This window comes from Cherax quadricarinatus, chromosome 40 (assembly GCF_038502225.1).
Source record: "Cherax quadricarinatus isolate ZL_2023a chromosome 40, ASM3850222v1, whole genome shotgun sequence".
Classification (NCBI taxonomy): domain Eukaryota; kingdom Metazoa; phylum Arthropoda; class Malacostraca; order Decapoda; family Parastacidae; genus Cherax; species Cherax quadricarinatus.
In genome coordinates, this window is record NC_091331.1 from 18,083,047 (window position 1) to 18,100,673 (window position 17,627).

General features: G+C 41.0%; 1 protein-coding gene across 7 annotated transcripts in view; it reads right to left on the reverse strand.

Moving 5' to 3' along the window:
- Positions 1–1,750: 1,750 nt before the first annotated feature.
- Positions 1,751–17,627, reverse strand: part of LOC128706492 (eukaryotic elongation factor 2 kinase) — a gene marked incomplete at its 3' end in the record, with an annotated part of 256,511 nt that continues 240,634 nt past the window's right edge. For all 7 annotated transcript variants that reach the window (XM_070092758.1, XM_070092762.1, XM_070092759.1 and 4 more), the window contains 1 exon segment: positions 1,751–1,933. In XM_070092758.1, the coding sequence (XP_069948859.1) occupies positions 1,751–1,933 (183 nt within the window).

Here is a 17,627-nt window from a genome sequence, read left to right on the forward strand (position 1 = left end):
GATATATTGACCCCTCTCAGCAGCTCTGTGATTCTTTGCCTTCATCTGTATAGGAAGCATCTCTCTCTTTCTAGTTTACATCTTCTCTTTCTTTTTCTTAACCCTTTGAGGGTTTTCGTCGTACTAGTACGTCTTACGCGTAGGGGTTTTTGACGTACTAGTACTCATAAATTCTAGCGGCCTCAAATCTAGTGGGAGAAAGCTGGTAGGCCTTCATATGAAAGAATGGGTCTATGTGGTCAGTGTGCACAGTCTAAAAAAAATCCTGCAGCACACAGTGCATAATGAGAAAAAAAAACTTTGACCATTTTTTTTGAATAAATCAGCGACTTTGCAGTGTATTTTCGTATGGTATTTATTGTTGTATTCTAGTTTTCTTGGTCTCATTTTATAGAATGGAAGACGTATTACAGAAATTGAGATGATTTTGACTGGGTTTACAAAGAAAAGTGCCTTGAAATTGAGCTCAAAGTAGCAGAAATGTTCGATTTTTACCAAACTTCAAAAGTACACAAATCGTGCCAAGCGTGCAATACACGTCAACTGGTGAGTCTAATATTCTTTCACAAGTGCACCAATAATATTTATACCATTTTTTACACTAATGCAGTAGTCTGCATAACAGTAAATCTTATATTTTTTGTGAAAATAAAAATTCAAAGTGGAAAGCAAAAGAATATAAGAGGGGCCTTGAGACGTTACTAATGACTAGAGGAAATGTCATTTTAGTGCTAGGAATGTCTTTCTTGTTTATTCTGGACCCTATTCGGAAATTGGCATCTTTTGAAATTTGTGTGAAATTGGCAAAATCACTAAATTCTGACCACTGTACTGGATAGTTGAATTTCATAAATGAGTGGTTTCTTGCACCCATTCGATAGAAAAAATGGAGTTCTAGCGAAATATTCATGTTTTTTGTCGACTAGTACAGTGAAATTGGCCGAAAATGGGGCTCAAAGTGGGCAAAATCGCCGATGCGTAAACATCGCTGAGACCGCTAACTTTGCGAGAGCATTATTCCGTAAGTTTTCTATCAAATTTCAAACTTTTGGTGTCTTTATGATCGGGAAAAGATTCTCTATCTTTTCATAAGAGAAAATAATTTTTTTTTTTTTTAAATTTGGCCGACCCTGAGAACGAGTTTCGGAGAGGGCCTGTCGACCCTCAAAGGGTTAATGGAATGTGCCATGAGCAGATCTCAAGGACCACAGAGTTAATTTTTTCTAGGCTAACATTCAAATCCGTGTTGTTTAGGATATCTTCCCAGCTTGTTTCATTTAGGACATGGTTGACTTGTTCCCATTGTATGTTTTTGTTACTGAAGTTGAATTTTGTGAGCTCACCCTCATGATAGATCATATTTTGCTGGTTAGGAGCCCTGTGCATACATGTCTGTACCTCTATTATGTTGTAGTCTGAGTGTATTGTCTTTGATACAGTTATATTATGTATCAGATCATCGTTGTTAGTGAAGATGAGGTCCAGCGTGTTTTCTAGTCTTGTAGGCTCTAATATTTGCTGGTTTAAGGTGAATTTGGTGCAGAGATTTAATAGCTCGTGTGTGTGTGAATTTTCATCTGAGCTGCCTCCTGGGGTGATCTCTGCTAAAATATTATTTGCTACATTCCTCCATTTTAGGTGTCTCAACTCTAACCTGAGCCTTACTATCCTGTAAAAACTCTTAACTGTTTTCAGTACCCTACCACATATTCCAAACATTTATTGAAGTTTATTTTTCTTTACCACATACCTCAATGTCTGGCAGGATGTCATGCTGTAAGCCAAGATGGAGATGTGCCATAGTTTTGATGGCTTCAAGAATGCCACATCTGGCTGCTTGGCTTAAATGAAAAATAGCAGCTTCTCTGTCATAAGATTCAGACTCCTTGACAAACCTATTCAACTCGTGATATTTAGCAAGGTCCAAATGTATCTGAAAGAAGACACAGGAAGCACAACAAATAAAAATGAATACTGTCAACTCTACACATTTTTAACATTCTGTAATAAAAGGCTACCACATGTAAGGAGTCTCAGAACAGAGGCAACATGTCCTATATGTCAAAAAACTTACAAGAATAAACTACAAACAGAGTTTGCTGACATTTTCTTATATAACAGTGCAATAAAATAATTATATTTATTATCACACTGGCCGATTCCCACCAAGGCAGGGCGGCCCGAAAAAGAAAAACTTTCACCATCATTCACTCCATCACTGTCTTGCCAGAAGGGTGCTTTACACTACAGTTTTTAAACTGCAACATTAACACCCCTCCTTCAGAGTGCAGGCACTGTACTTCCCATCTCCCATCCCATCTCCTAAATACAAAATGTCATTCTGAGCTCAGTGACAGTTTCTGAAATGTATATATATTTTATCTATTTTTTTTTTAATTCTGTATCCACAAAACCTCCCCTCAAACATTTAGGAATAAAAACAGCTCACACATCTTAACCTCCAGTTTATATCTGTCAAGATATGCACTCTATGTTTATTAGTAAATAGGAAAAAAATAGTACTGCATATGGTATATTACATTTTGAAGAATGAAAAGTGACTAAGTGTAGAACTCAATGAACCACAAGGAATAAAACCTACTGTATTAACTTCACCTACTAAATGACCTTAAGTTTAACTACTTCCTACTACTTTTTTTTTTTTAACTCAGGTAGCCCACTTCCATTTTCCATTTTCTACTGAATGTGCATTTGCTATATGTACCCAGGGACTGTTCTTGTGCCATAACAGTTGAAACAGATAATACTGGAAATTGGCTGTCTTTGCAATTTACTGACCTCTACATGAAAATAATTCTTCATTCTTTACAACGTAATATTATATACAGGTTCTGATGAACCACCAGGAATCCTACTAGTAGCCCTCTAATGAAGGTGGAGGTAGCTTTAACAGGAATCTAAACAGCTCAAAACACCTCACTACAAATACACGGCTCAACCTGTTAGACTAGGCATTTTTTGAAACCAATGAGAGTATCTCAAGAGCTAGGATGTGAGGATCTCTCATTACAGTTCCCAAGTGATGGTATACATCCTGAGGATATTTATGGTTGATGAGTCTTCTCTGCTAGGTAGAAAAGTCCTGACCATTGTCAAATCATCTTAAATACAGAATTTGGCAACCCAAATATCTTTGCATTATCATACAAATTTTTATCTAGTTTCCATGCAGACCTATGGAATCTATTAAGATCAGGCCAAACAGAACCATCCACATCTAACCAATGGCTGAGGTATAATCCCTTTTATCTATACTGATATGGGCTATATGACACCAAGATTAAAATTACATGTATGATCCAAGTTCTGAATTACTGCTTTGGGTCCAGGTATTGCCAGGTTGCACACCAGTAATAACTGTAGCCTGGCCAATAGATAAGTACAGCCTCTCCTCACTTAGCGACGTACTCATTTACCAATGACTCAGACTTATGACAGGCTTTCTGACCAGTGTGCATACCTAAATAATGTGTATTATAGTTGACTTCCTCTAATCTGTTTATTACAATATACAGTACACTACTGTATAAACATTTAAAAATATACTAAAAAGGTTACAAATGGTACAAAGGTGACATTAACACAATATTAACCCCTAAACGGTCCAAACGTATATATACGGTTTAATTTTCCTGCATCCAAATTTGGCACGATTGGCCTGAGATGCCAGGCCAGCATAGAATTGATCTTAACACTCGGTGTGAGCAGTATTAAAAAAATCTGGGACCACTTAGTACCTTGTGGGAGCGCCAGTTTAATTGAGCGCCAGCTAGAGCAAACAGTGTGGCAAACACCAAGGATTCGCTGATGTAATGTCATATTAACACTCCTCTTTTAAGAGGAAAGTCATGTTAACCCCAAGTTTAGGGTCTGAAGATCTCTGTCTGTCTCTGTCTCTGTCTGTCTATCTGTGTCTATCTGTCTCTGTCTCTATCTATCTGTGTTTGTCTATCTGTCTCTGGCTTTGTCTATCTGTCTCTGTCTATCTCTTTCAATCTATCTCTGTCTCACAGGTACACATAAATACAAGTAAACGTAGTATAAATTACCTAGGATAACCCAAAAATCCAGACAAAGTGCTATACTCTGCTTGAAGATGTGAGTAAATGTGATGATGCAGTCTTGTGGCTCTCTCTGAGACAGAGAGCTAGATGGATAGATAGATAGACAGGGAGCTTGACAGACAGACAAATAGACAGACAGAAATGTTTGTGTGCCAGCAAAAACAACTGGAGGGGGATGGTCATCTAATCTTTTCTTATCGACTGTACCCTCCCCCACCCTCGTGTATGTTCATCAAACGTCAGCTCTTATAAGATGTTATCTCCCCTTATCATGTCACTGTCAGGGGTGGACTTTGTTTTTCATGCTTCAAGGGAACTTATAATTAGGCATTATTATTATTACGTATTATTATTATAACGTATTATTATTATTCTTCTCCTCCTTCCTCCTTTTCCTCCTCCTCTTTTTCTTCCTCTTCCTCCTCCTCTTCTTCCTCTTCCTCCTCCTCTTCTTCCTCTTCCTCCTCTTCTTATTCCTCCTCCTCCTCCTCTTATTCCTCCTCCTCCTCCTCTTATTCTTCCTCCTCCTCCTTCTCTTATTCTTCCTCCTCCTCTTATTCTTCATCCTCCTCTTCTTATTCCTCCTCCTCCTCTTCTTATTCTTCCTCCTCCTCCTCCTCTTATTCCTCCTTCTTCTCCTTCTCCTCCTACCCTACTCCTCTTCCTCCTCCTCCTCCTCCTACTTCTCCTCCTCTTCCTTCTCCTCCTCCTCCTTCTCCTCCTCCTTCTTCTTCTCCTCCTTCTTCTTCTCCTCCTTCTCCTCATCCTTCTTCTCCTCCTTCTCCTCCTCCTTCTCCTCCTCCTCCTTCTCCTCCTCCTTCTCCTCCTCCTCCTTCTCCTCCTTCTTCTTCTTCTTCTTCTCCTTCTTCTTCTTCTTCTCCTTTTTCTTCTCCTCCTCCTTCTCCTCATCCTTCTTCTCCTCCTTCTCCTCCTCCTTCTCCTTCTCCTTCTCCTCCTCCTCCTCCTCCTCCTCCTCCTCCTCCTCCTCCTCCTCCTTCTCCTCCTCCTGCTCCTCCTCCTTCTCCTGTAGACAGCCTGTACTGTCTGCACAGACAGCCCATGCTGTCTGCCAGCTTAGTTCATATTTCACGCCATGCTGGTGCTGCCACCTATAGGCGTTGCCACTTCAGCCTGCCTGCCCTTGCCTGACTCTCACTCTCACAGCGGCCTAGCAGGAAGACACAAGGCCTTACTCCTTGCTCTCTCTCGTGGGATGGCCCTCCCGGGCCATGGGCACAACACACAAGCCTGTGTACCCACCACGACTTAACAATAAAGTAAGAAGCCTCCGAAGACGTATCATTTACTCCCCGCTACCAGAACACCAAACAAACCCATTAAACATTGGTAGCAGCAGTGGTCGCAGCAGTTGTTTGCCCAGAGAGAGGAAGGAGAGGTATGAAGTCATCTTTACTTCATCACCCTACACAAGAAGCATCCGTCTCTCAACAAGTTATCCTGATGTCGTGTCTGCACGTTTGAGCATCCAGACACAGGTACAAGCAGGATCCAGCCGAAATTTGCCGAAATTCTCCGAGAATTGTAAGTGACCCCACACTACAGCGTCCCACACTGTTTCTCAAGTCACGTGCTCAGCATCACTTGTATGTTGCTGTTGTTGTTCAGCTCAACACAGCTGTTTCAGCAAGCCAGAGGTGAGTTTCGTGGTGATTTCTGCGTCCAGTGTGAGCTTCTCCACGTGTTTGTGGGAGGAGGAGGAGGAGGAGGAAGTGGCCGTTCCTCACCTTGCCCATGCCCGCCCTACTCACGCTCACCCGTCTACCATACACTCACCACTGCCTACTCCCTCTGCTGTGTTTTCTGCTGTTTTCCGTGTGAATTCATTGCCATTCATTGTATCCGAGTGCCCGAGGCCACTCGAAGCTACATAGATCAGCATGCCACGTAGATCACGACGCCATGTGGATCACGACGCCACGTTGGGTGTGGACGATGTCACGTGGATCTACAAACCACGTGAGTTACCGAGCCAGATGTCCCAGGCCACATGCTGTGGTCTGCTGCCTGCATCACACTGACGTCACCGACGATGCTGCCCGACTTCATGACGTCACTATGTTTGCCTGACGTCACCTCGAGATGTCTACTGATGTCACAGTGCTGCTGACGTCACCTCGCGACATCACGCCTGACATCACATGATTTCACATCGAGTGTTTCTAGTAATTATTTCTGTATTGTCGAGAAGATTGAGAGAAGATATATGTCATGTGTTAATTCATCTCAGTCAGTGTTCTCACATGTTAGCGTACCGCATGTACCGCGGTGTGTTTAAAGTTTCCGTGTGTCCAGTGAGGTCTGAGACAGACCTGAGTAGCACCACTGTGTTAAGTCACCCATGTGACCAGTGTGTTTGACAGCTATCAGACAGCCCCGAGTGACCGAGCCCTCTTGTACAGAAAGCTTTTATGCTCGTCGCTCGTGATGTTCTGTAGAATCGTACCTGCTATGATTCCCATCGAGATTTGTTTCACTTCACCTCCAGACCGTCAGAGTGCAGTTATATGTAGAGAAACAAGTCTGGGGACGCTTAGACTAACCTCTGCTATAACTCCAACTGCCGAGAGAATGATACTCGCCAAGCCGCAGTTAGCCACTGTCGGCAGGCGCTGTGTCACCCTCGTGTCACAAGCTTCAGTGAGCAGCCTGCACAAAGATGATGTCACTTTGACTGCTAGCTCTCTCACTGCAGTCTGGTGTATGATGTTACGACTCCCAGATGTTTCGCCCAGTCGTCTCTGCCACGACTCTCTCCACAACTCGCTCCACGCTCGCCGGCAGTGACAGCCCAGCGACAGTACCAGTCGAGAAGTGTCCTCCTGAGTCGCTTGCCAGAAGTCCTGCCCAGTTGCCGAGTTTTGTCGACGCCTCACTCGAGGGCACAAGCATGTCGTGCTCCAGGTTGAGTGAAAACCTGCAGTGACTCCTACGATGACTGCTTCACCGTTCCAGAGGAGACCGTACCCTGTCACAGCTCAGCCGCAGCGATGTCTCCTGTGTTGCAGTATCTGTCCAGACGCAGGAAGGCGTGCAGTGATGCACTTCGATGCTCACTGCCTTTGACCATGATGTTTAGCACACCCCCACATGTTTTTTTCTTCCCTCCCTGTAGGAAGTTTTTTTCCATGTCCATATGTATATATATGTTTTTATTTTGTGTTCTGTGCCCTGTTCCAACGAGAGAGAGACTGAGTTTCTTTTGCCACCAGTACTGTCGCGTCGGGATGACGCGAGGTAGGTGGCCGAGCGTATGTAGACAGCCTGTACTGTCTGCACAGACAGCCCATGCTGTCTGCCAGCTTAGTTCATATTTCACGCCATGCTGGTGCTGCCACCTATAGGCGTTGCCACTTCAGCCTGCCTGCCCTTGCCTGACTCTCACTCTCACAGCGGCCTAGCAGGAAGACACAAGGCCTACTCCTAGCTCTCTCTCGTGGGATGGCCCTCCCGGGCCATGGGCACAACACAAAAACCTGTGTACCCACCACGACATTTTAAATAAACTAAGAAGCCTCCGAAGAAGTATATCATTTAACCACCCGCTTGCAGCATCACCAATAAACCCATTAAACACTCCTCCTCCTCCTCTTCCTCCTTCTCCTCCTCCTCCTCCTTCTCCTCCTCCTCCTCCTTCTCCTCCTACTCCTTCTCCTCCTCCTCCTTCTCCTCCTCCTCCTTCTCCTCCTCATTATTATTATATACTTCCACATTAAAAACGTTGCTGAGACCTATAAATACTTTGTTTATATTCCAAGATAATAGTAAATGACCAAGGCAGGTATAAATGTCCACCTGTCATGACGGAAGGAATAGACTCTGAGGTGTCCCTGTTTGCAGATGACGTGAAGTTGATGAGAATTCATTCGATCGAAGACCAGGCAGAACTACAAAGGGATCTGGACAGGCTGCAGACCTGGTCCAGCAATTGGCTCCTGGAGTTCAATCCCACCAAGTGCAAGGTCATGAAGATTGCGGAAGGGCAAAGAAGACCGCAGACAGAGTACAGTCTAGGGGGCCAGAGACTACAAGCCTCACTCAAGGAAAAAGATCTTGGGGTGAGTATAACACCAGGCACATCTCCTGAAGCACACATCAACCAAATAACGGCTGCAGCATATGGGCACCTAGCAAACCTCAGAACAGCATTCCGACATCTTAATAAGGAATCGTTCAGGACCCTGTACACCGTGTATGTTAGGCCCATATTGGAGTTTGTGGCACCAGTTTGGAACCCACACCTAGCCAAGCACGTAAATAAACTATTTACTTTGTTTTATACTTAATTCTAACTATAGATTCACTACAAATCTTATGATTACAAGCACTGATCCTGATACCAACCTCTTATTTAATGACTTAAATGAATCAAACAGTTACTGTAATTACTACACTGCAGAACAATCAAAGGCACTTCTCAGTGCCAACAACAACATAACTATCTTTAACTACAATATCAGATCTTTAAGCAAGCATTACGATGACCTCATAGCATTACTAAATTCCTTACATGCCAATATGTCCATCATTACACTAACTGAAACCTGGCTAAAGCCTGATAGTACAGATGTCTATGCCATTCCTGGTTACACAGCCATACACAACTGTAGGCCAGATCAACAAGGGGGTTACACAGCTATATACTACTCAGACCAACTAGAATGTATCACTAATACTTGCACAAGGGATGAACATGGGGAATATATAATAGCTAAATTCAAATCCAAATACCTACAAAAACCTCTCACATTGATAAACATCTACAGAGTTCCACAGTCAAACATTAGCCAATTTAGTCAAAACCTAGGAAGTATGATAACTGATGCACACATGAACAAAGATCACTTACTACTCTCAGGTGACTTCAATATAAATCTCCTGCAAGACCAGGACCCACATGTTACTGAATTCACAAACACAATGAGTAACTGTATGTTACTACCAACGGTAACAAAACCTACAAGAGTTACAGAGACTAGTGTTTCCCTACTTGACCACATCTGGACCAACACCATATCCCCTTTAAAATCAGGCATAATTACAGATAATACCACAGACCACTACCCTACTTTCCTCATAACAACTCTTGGTAAACTACCCCAAGACACTACTAAAGTCACCTTCAGACTTCACAATAAGGCAGCCATTAATAACTTCACAACAGCAGCAGCAAACATTGATTGGCACACTGAGCTAGAAATCTATACAGATATTGACGAATGTATTAATAATTTTCTAAAAAAGACCCAATACCTCTATAACAAGCACTGCCCTAAAAAAACTAAACAGATGACAGCTAAGAGACTGAACAGTCCCTGGCTAACACCCAGCATTCTCAAATCCATAAATACAAAACACCAATATGAAAAACAGTACAGAATGGGTCACATAACCAGAGACCAAACAAAACGTTACTCGTCAATCCTAACCAGCCTGATAAGAAGGGCAAAAAAATTGTATTATGAGAACAGATTATCCAACTTACGAGGTGATATAAAAAAGACCTGGAAAACCCTATCAGAAATTCTGGGAACAAAAAAGATATCACGAAATAGCGAAATAAAATGAGCAAAATCAGATGAACCCCAACTCCCACCAACAGAAACAGCAAACAGACTCAATGATTTCTTCTCCACTATAGGACAAAACCTTGCTAATAAAATCCCAAGCTCAGATACCCCACCAAATGACTACCTCACCGGCAACTACCCGAACACACTGTTCCTAGCTCCGACTAACCCATACGAAGTCTCCCTTATTATCAACGCACTAAAAAACAGTGAAACATATAAGTGAACAGTATTTAGATAAGGCTAAAGAGGTCTTTGTGGCATTTATGGATTTGGAAAAGGCGTATGACAGGGTGGATAGGGGGGCAATGTGGCAGATGTTGCAAGTGTATGGTGTAGGAGGTAGGTTACTGAAAGCAGTGAAGAGTTTTTACGAGGATAGTGAGGCTCAAGTTAGAGTATGTAGGAAAGAGGGAAATTATTTCCCAGTAAAAGTAGGCCTTAGACAAGGATGTGTGATGTCACCGTGGTTGTTTAATATATTTATAGATGGGGTTGTAAGAGAAGTAAATGCGAGGGTCTTGACAAGAGGCGTGGAGTTAAAAGATAAAGAATCACACACAAAGTGGGAGTTGTCACAGCTGCTCTTTGCTGATGACACTGTGCTCTTGGGAGATTCTGAAGAGAAGTTGCAGAGATTGGTGGATGAATTTGGTAGGGTGTGCAAAAGAAGAAAATTAAAGGTGAATACAGGAAAGAGTAAGGTTATGAGGATAACAAAAAGATTAGGTGATTAAAGATTGAATATCAGATTGGAGGGAGAGAGTATGGAGGAGGTGAATGTATTCAGATATTTGGGAGTGGACGTGTCAGCGGATGGGTCTATGAAAGATGAGGTGAATCATAGAATTGATGAGGGAAAAAGAGTGAGTGGTGCACTTAGGAGTCTGTGGAGACAAAGAACTTTGTCCTTGGAGGCAAAGAGGGGAATGTATGAGAGTATAGTTTTACCAACGCTCTTATATGGGTGTGAAGCATGGGTGATGAATGTTGCAGCGAGGAGAAGGCTGGAGGCAGTGGAGATGTCATGTCTGAGGGCAATGTGTGGTGTGAATATAATGCAGAGAATTCGTAGTTTGGAAGTTAGGAGGAGGTGCGGGATTACCAAAACTGTTGTCCAGAGGGCTGAGGAAGGGTTGTTGAGGTGGTTCGGACATGTAGAGAGAATGGAGCGAAACAGAATGACTTCAAGAGTGTATCAGTCTGTAGTGGAAGGAAGGCGGGGTAGGGGTCGGCCTAGGAAAGGTTGGAGAGAGGGGGTAAAGGAGGTTTTGTGTGCGAGGGGCTTGGACTTCCAGCAGGTATGCACGAGCGTGTTTGATAGGAGTGAATGGAGACAAATGGTTTTTGATACTTGACGTGCTGTTGGAGTGTGAGCAAAGTAACATTTATGAAGGGGTTCAGGGAAACCGGCAGGCCGGACTTGAGTCCTGGAGATGGGAAGTACAGTGCCTGCACTCTGAAGGAGAGGTGTTAATGTTGCAGTTTAAAAACTGTAGTGTAAAGCACCCTTCTGGCAAGACAGTGATGGAGTGAATGATGGTGAAAGTTTTTCTTTTTCGGGCCACCCTGCCTTGGTGGGAATCGGCCAGTGTGATAATAAAAAAAAAAAAAAAAATAATAATAATAATAGTAAAAAACAAGGCAGGAGATTTAAATACCTTACCACCCTTTATATACAAAAAAGTGTCACAAGTGCTATCACCAATCATTGCAACACTCTTTAACAAATCCATTGAATCCTCCACCTTCCCTACAGTACTCAAAATAGCAAGGGTCACCCCGATCCACAAAGGAGGAGACCAAACAGAGTTGAATAACTATAGGCCAATATCCAACTTACACCCTCTCTCAAAAATCTTCGAAAAATTAATTCATAAACGAATCTACTCCTACCTTATCTCCCAAAACATACTCAACCCCTGCCAATTTGGATTCAGGCCTAATAAAAATACTAATGATGCTATTATACACATGCTAGAACATATATACACTGCAATAGAGAAAAAAGAAGTCCCACTGGGGATCTTCATTGACTTACGTAAAGCTTTTGATACAGTTGACCATGACTTGCTCCACGTAAAATTGTCACACTATGGTATAAGAGGGCACTCCCTCAACTACCTCAAGTCATACCTCAGCAACAGAAGCCAATATGTGTACGCAAATGGGGCAAACTCTTCTGCGCAACCAATTACAGTTGGTGTCCCACAGGGAAGTGTCCTTGGCCCTCTTCTCTTTCTCCTATACATAAATGACCTTCCAAATGCTTCGCAATTACTCAAACCCACACTATTTGCAGATGACACTACATACGTCTTCTCTCACCCGAGCCCAGTCACGCTAGCCAATACTGTAAATACCGAATTACAGAAAATATCTACCTGGATGAGGACTAACAAACTTACACTAAACATTAACAAAACCTACTTCATTCAGTTTGGTAACAGAGCTACAGATGTCCCTCTTAACATAATGATAAACGGATCACCTATCACAAAGCTAACAGAGGGAAAATTCTTAGGAATCCACCTTGATAATAGACTCAAATTTCATACACATATACAACAAATTTCTAAGAAAATTTCCAAGACTGTAGGCATACTATCGAAGATACGGTACTATGTTCCACAGTCAGCCCTCCTGGCCCTATATCACTCTCTTATTTACCCCTATCTCACCTATGGAATTTGTGCATGGGGCTCAACAACAATTAACCATCTCAGACCACTAATTACCCAACAAAAGGCTGCAGTTAGAATGATAACAAATTCTCACTACAGGCAGCACACTCCACCAATATTCAATACACTAAACCTACTCACCATACAAAACATCCATACTTATTACTGCACCTATTACATACATAGAACACTTAACTCTGATATTAACCCTCCCCTCAAACATCTCCTTGCCAACCTCAACAGAACACATGACCATAACACAAGGCACAGTTCACTCTTTGATGTTCCTCGTGTCCATCTCACGCTATGCAAAAACTCAATGCACATAAAAGGCCCTAAAATCTGGAATTCATTACCTGTAAATATAAAAGAAACACTACCTGTTTATAAATTCAAGTCTCTTCTCAAAGATCACTTACTCACCCAAAACCAAATAAATACTGAATAACTGAACCTTATAAATTGTATATCTTAAATGTTTCTCACAATTATATCACATAAATGTTAAACCTAAAACCGAATCTAACTTTATTATTTTTTAAATACACTACCTAACAGAATACAGTGGACCCCCGCTTAACGATCACCTCCAAATGCGACCAATTATGTAAGTGTATTTATGTAAGTGCGTTTATACGTGTATGTTTGGGGGTCTGAAATGGACTAATCTACTTCACAATATTCCTTATGGGAAAAAATTCGGTCTGTACTGGCACCTGAACATACTTCTGGAATGAAAAAAGTTCGTTAACCGGGGGTCCACTGTACTTCATACGACTGAATGTACAACAATGCATGCAACCATATGACCTGTCTTTGTAATACTCACTTGTGCTTTATAGTAATCTGTTTGCATTAATGTTTTATCACTGATTTCATCATTGCTTAGTTAATCTTAAGTTAATTTTAAGCCAGCCCGTAATGCTATGCATAGTATAAGTGGCTTTGGCATGCTGCTCTTATCTGTATTTTTTTGTACCTCTGTATGTGTGCTCAAATTGTTAATAAATAAATAAATAAATAAATAAAAGTGCAAAGGTTTGCAGCAAGACTAGTCTCAGAGCTAAGAGGTATGTCCTACGAGGAGAGGTTAAAGGAAATCAACCTCATGACACTGGAGGACAGGAGAGATAGGGGGGACATGATAACGACATACAAAATACTGAGAGGAATTAATAAGGTGGACAAAGACAGGATGTTTCAGAGATTGGACACAGTAACAAGGGGACACAGTTGGAAGTTGAAGATACAGATGAATCACAGAGATGTTAGGAAGTATTTCTTCAGCCACAGAGTAGTCAGGAAGTGGAACAGTTTGGGAAGCGAAGTAGTGGAGGCAGGATCCATACATAGCTTTAAGCAGAGGTATGATAAAGCTCACGGTACAGGGAGAGTGCCCTAGTAGCGACCAGTGAAGAGGCGGGGCCAGGAGCTTGGACTTGACCCCTGCAACCTCAACTAGGTGAGTACACACTCACGCACTCTCTCTCTCAACTTAGGAGTGTCCCAACGTATGAGTTTTTTGAGATATGAGCCGTCGATCGGTCGATTTTTTGCTCTAAGTTATGAGGCAACATTTGAGTTACGAGCCAGCTCCCCCCCCCCCACATCCCCCTCAACCCAAAACCTGGACACCTCTCTTGTTTATCTATGACTTCATGCTTTAATTCCATGGAAATCATCCTCCTTTTCTTCTCACCACTGTCCTTTACACTTACTTTCCTAGGACCCATGGTTAGAAAAGGAAAATTTGGCCCAATGACTGTCAAAAACGTAAGCAAAGCAGGAGAGAACTGCTCCCACAGCTAGGTAAACAGTGCACTGAGTTGGCTTCGTTCTGAAGCTCTTGCTGTTATAATAATGCATTATTATTATTAATTTTGGGAATTGAAGTTCTATCGTTATTGTAATATTTATTATTATAATTATTATTATTATTGATAACAATATAAAGAATTGAAGTCCCTCACCAGCATCAAGGTTCCTTGATGCTGGTGAGGGGCAATATAAATAACATAGAAACTTGATATATACTCTAGAAAGAATAAAATATGACATTATATGTGTGGCGGCGGCGGCCGACGAGAGTTTGTCTGGAGACAGGACAAAATACTCCTTGAATATTTTGCTATCATCAACTCTACGGCTTATTTATCTATGACAGTTCATCTAATACAAAATAATAAACAATATAAATAACATAGAAACCTGATACACCTACCATCCGACTTACGACCGAGTTCGGTTCCGAGAAACCGGTCGTAAGTCGAAATGGTCGTAGTTGAACTTTACTACTGAATATCAACAAAACATTTTTGTAATGACTTTATTTTATTGTTTTATTTTGGTATTTCATGTTTTAACCCTTTCAGGGTCCAAGGCCCAAATCTGGAGTCACGCACCAGTGTCCAAGAATTTTCAAAAAAAAAATTTGTTATTTTTTCTTATGAAATCGTAGAGAATCTTTTTGTGAAGGTAATAAAACAAAAAGTACGAAATTTGGTGGAAAATTGACGAAATTATGCTCTCGCGAATTTTGATGTGTCAGTGATATTTACGAATCGGCGATTTTGCCGACTTTGACTCCCATTTTAGGCCAATTACATTATTCCAATCAACCAAATTCTTAGCTATTTCACTAGTATTACTTCTATTCTATCGATTGAGCACAAGAAATCGCCAAGTCAACTGTTTCAACTACAAAATAAAGTGATTGGAAATTGTTAATTTGGCCAATTTAACACAAAGTTCAAAATATTCCAATTTCAAAATAGGGTCCAGAATGAACAATGTAGGCATTCCTGGCACTAAACTAACATTTCCTCTGTTCATTAGTTATGTTTTGAGGCTTTACAAATAAATTCCATTTTGATTTTTTATTCACATAATGAATTTTTATTCACACCAAAAAATAGAAGATTTACTCTTATGCAATACTGTAATAATTGTATAAATATCATCACCATATTTGTGAATGTATATTAGACCCACCAGCTGACGTGTATTAGACTTGTGAGGTCGTTTGTTTACTCTTGAATATCGGCAAAAATTTAACATTTCCGCTACTTTGAGCTCAGTTTCAAGCCATTTCCAATGCTAAAACCAATCAAAATCATCTCTATTTCTGTAATATGTCTTCCATTCTATCAAATGAGACCAAGAAATCGCAAATACAACTATAAAAAACATACGAAAAAACACTGCAAAGTTGCTGTTTTAATCGAAAAATCATGATTTCATTTTTTTTCTCTCATTATACACAGTGTGCTGCAGGATCTGTTTTATGTGGTGCACACATACCACATAGATGTATTCTCTCATATCTAGGCCCAAATGTACCACTCACAGTTTATCAGAGTGAGCTGAGCTCATGGCGTAGATCTACGGTTTGGACCCTGAACGTAAAGCCGTAGATCTACGGGACGGACCCTGAAAGGGTTAATTTACTTTTTATGTTGTTAGTACTGTATTTTATACTGTAAGGTTTAGGATAAACACTGTGTACAACACAAATAGTTGTTTATTTCCCAGAAATTTGGCATAAAAAACACGGTCGTAAGTCGAGTGGTCGTAAGTTGAGCAGGTCGTAAGTCGGATGGTAGGTGTATATACTCTAGATGAATAAAATATGTCATTATGTAACAGGTGGAGGCGGCCACAACCACTCCCTCTTTGTTGCAGTAAACACTGCCATCTAGTGATGGCCTTTGAAGCTGTCTATTATTATATACATGTATATTTTTATGTAGTACATTATTATTATATATGTATTATTATACATATTATTATTATTATTATTATTGTATTATATTATTATACTATTATTATTATATGTATTATTATTATTAAACATATTATTATTATTATTATTTTTTTTAACAAGTCGGCCATCTCCCACCGAGGCAGGGTGACCCAAAAAGAAAGAAAATCCCCCAGAAAGAAAATACTTTTATCATCATTCAACACTTTCACCTCACTCATACATAGTCACTGTCTTTGCAGAGGCGCTCAGATACGACAGTTTAGAAATCCCTTCAAACAGTCAGTATCCCAGACCCCTCCTTTAAAGTGCAGGCATGTACTTCCCATTTCCAGGACTCAAGTCCGGCTAAATTTATAATAACCAGTTTCCCTGAATCCCTTCACTAAATATTACCCTGCTCACACTCCAACAGCTCATCAAGTCCCAAAAGCCATTCATCTCCATTTACTTATATCTAACACACTCACACACGCTTGCTGGAAGTCTAAGCCCCTCGCCCACGAAACCTTCTTTATTCCCTCCCTCTAACCTTTTTGAGGACGACCCCTACCCCTCCTTCCTTCCTCTACAGATTTATATGCTCTCCAAGTCATTCTACTTTGATTCATTCTCTCTAAATGACCAAATCACCTCAACAACCCCTCTTCAGCTCTCTGACTAATGCTCTTAGTAACTCCACACCTCCTCCTAATTTCCACACTCCAAATTCTCTGCATAATTTTTACACCACACATTGCTCTTTGACAGGACATCTCCACTGCCTTCAGCCACCTCCTTGCTGTAAACCCAAGCTTCATACCCATATAAGTGTGTTGGTACCACTATACTTTCGTACATTCCCTTCTTTGCCTCCATAGATAATGTTTTTCGTCTCCACAGATACAGGTCCGCCATCACAAATCCGGCAATCAGTTATTCAGTTCCTTCAGTTATTCGGCACTAATTTTGGCTAGCATAATTTCAAATTTCCAGGGTCGCCACACCAACCTGCTGGTACTGTTTGGTGGTACTACTTGCTACATAAGTCATTCCAATTTCTTTTACTCCATTTATTGTTTTAACCTGCTTACTTTTAGCCCTATCCATGGTTCCAATGAATAAAAGAAATGCTTCTCATTATGTAAAGTACCTACACAGCACATTATTCATTAAAGATAAGGTGGCTTTGAAGCCACTGTCGGTTGCCATGAGCTCAGTCTCATGAAGCAGGAGAATATGCTTTATTATTATGCTAATATCAACACTACAGCTTATTTGCCTATCACAATTGATCTAATATGGCATAAGAAACAATATAAATAACATAAAACATGTTAAATACTCCAGAATGAATAATATTTGGCATAACACCGAGCAGTTCGACAGAGTTATGAAGAGGATATGGTAAACAAATACCATTCTCCTATCCTTGTCTTCGTGGTTTATATTAGAGAAAACGGAGTATAGCACAGGGCTAACTATGATATACACTCGTACTCCATCATAAACATGAAACAAAAAAGTTATT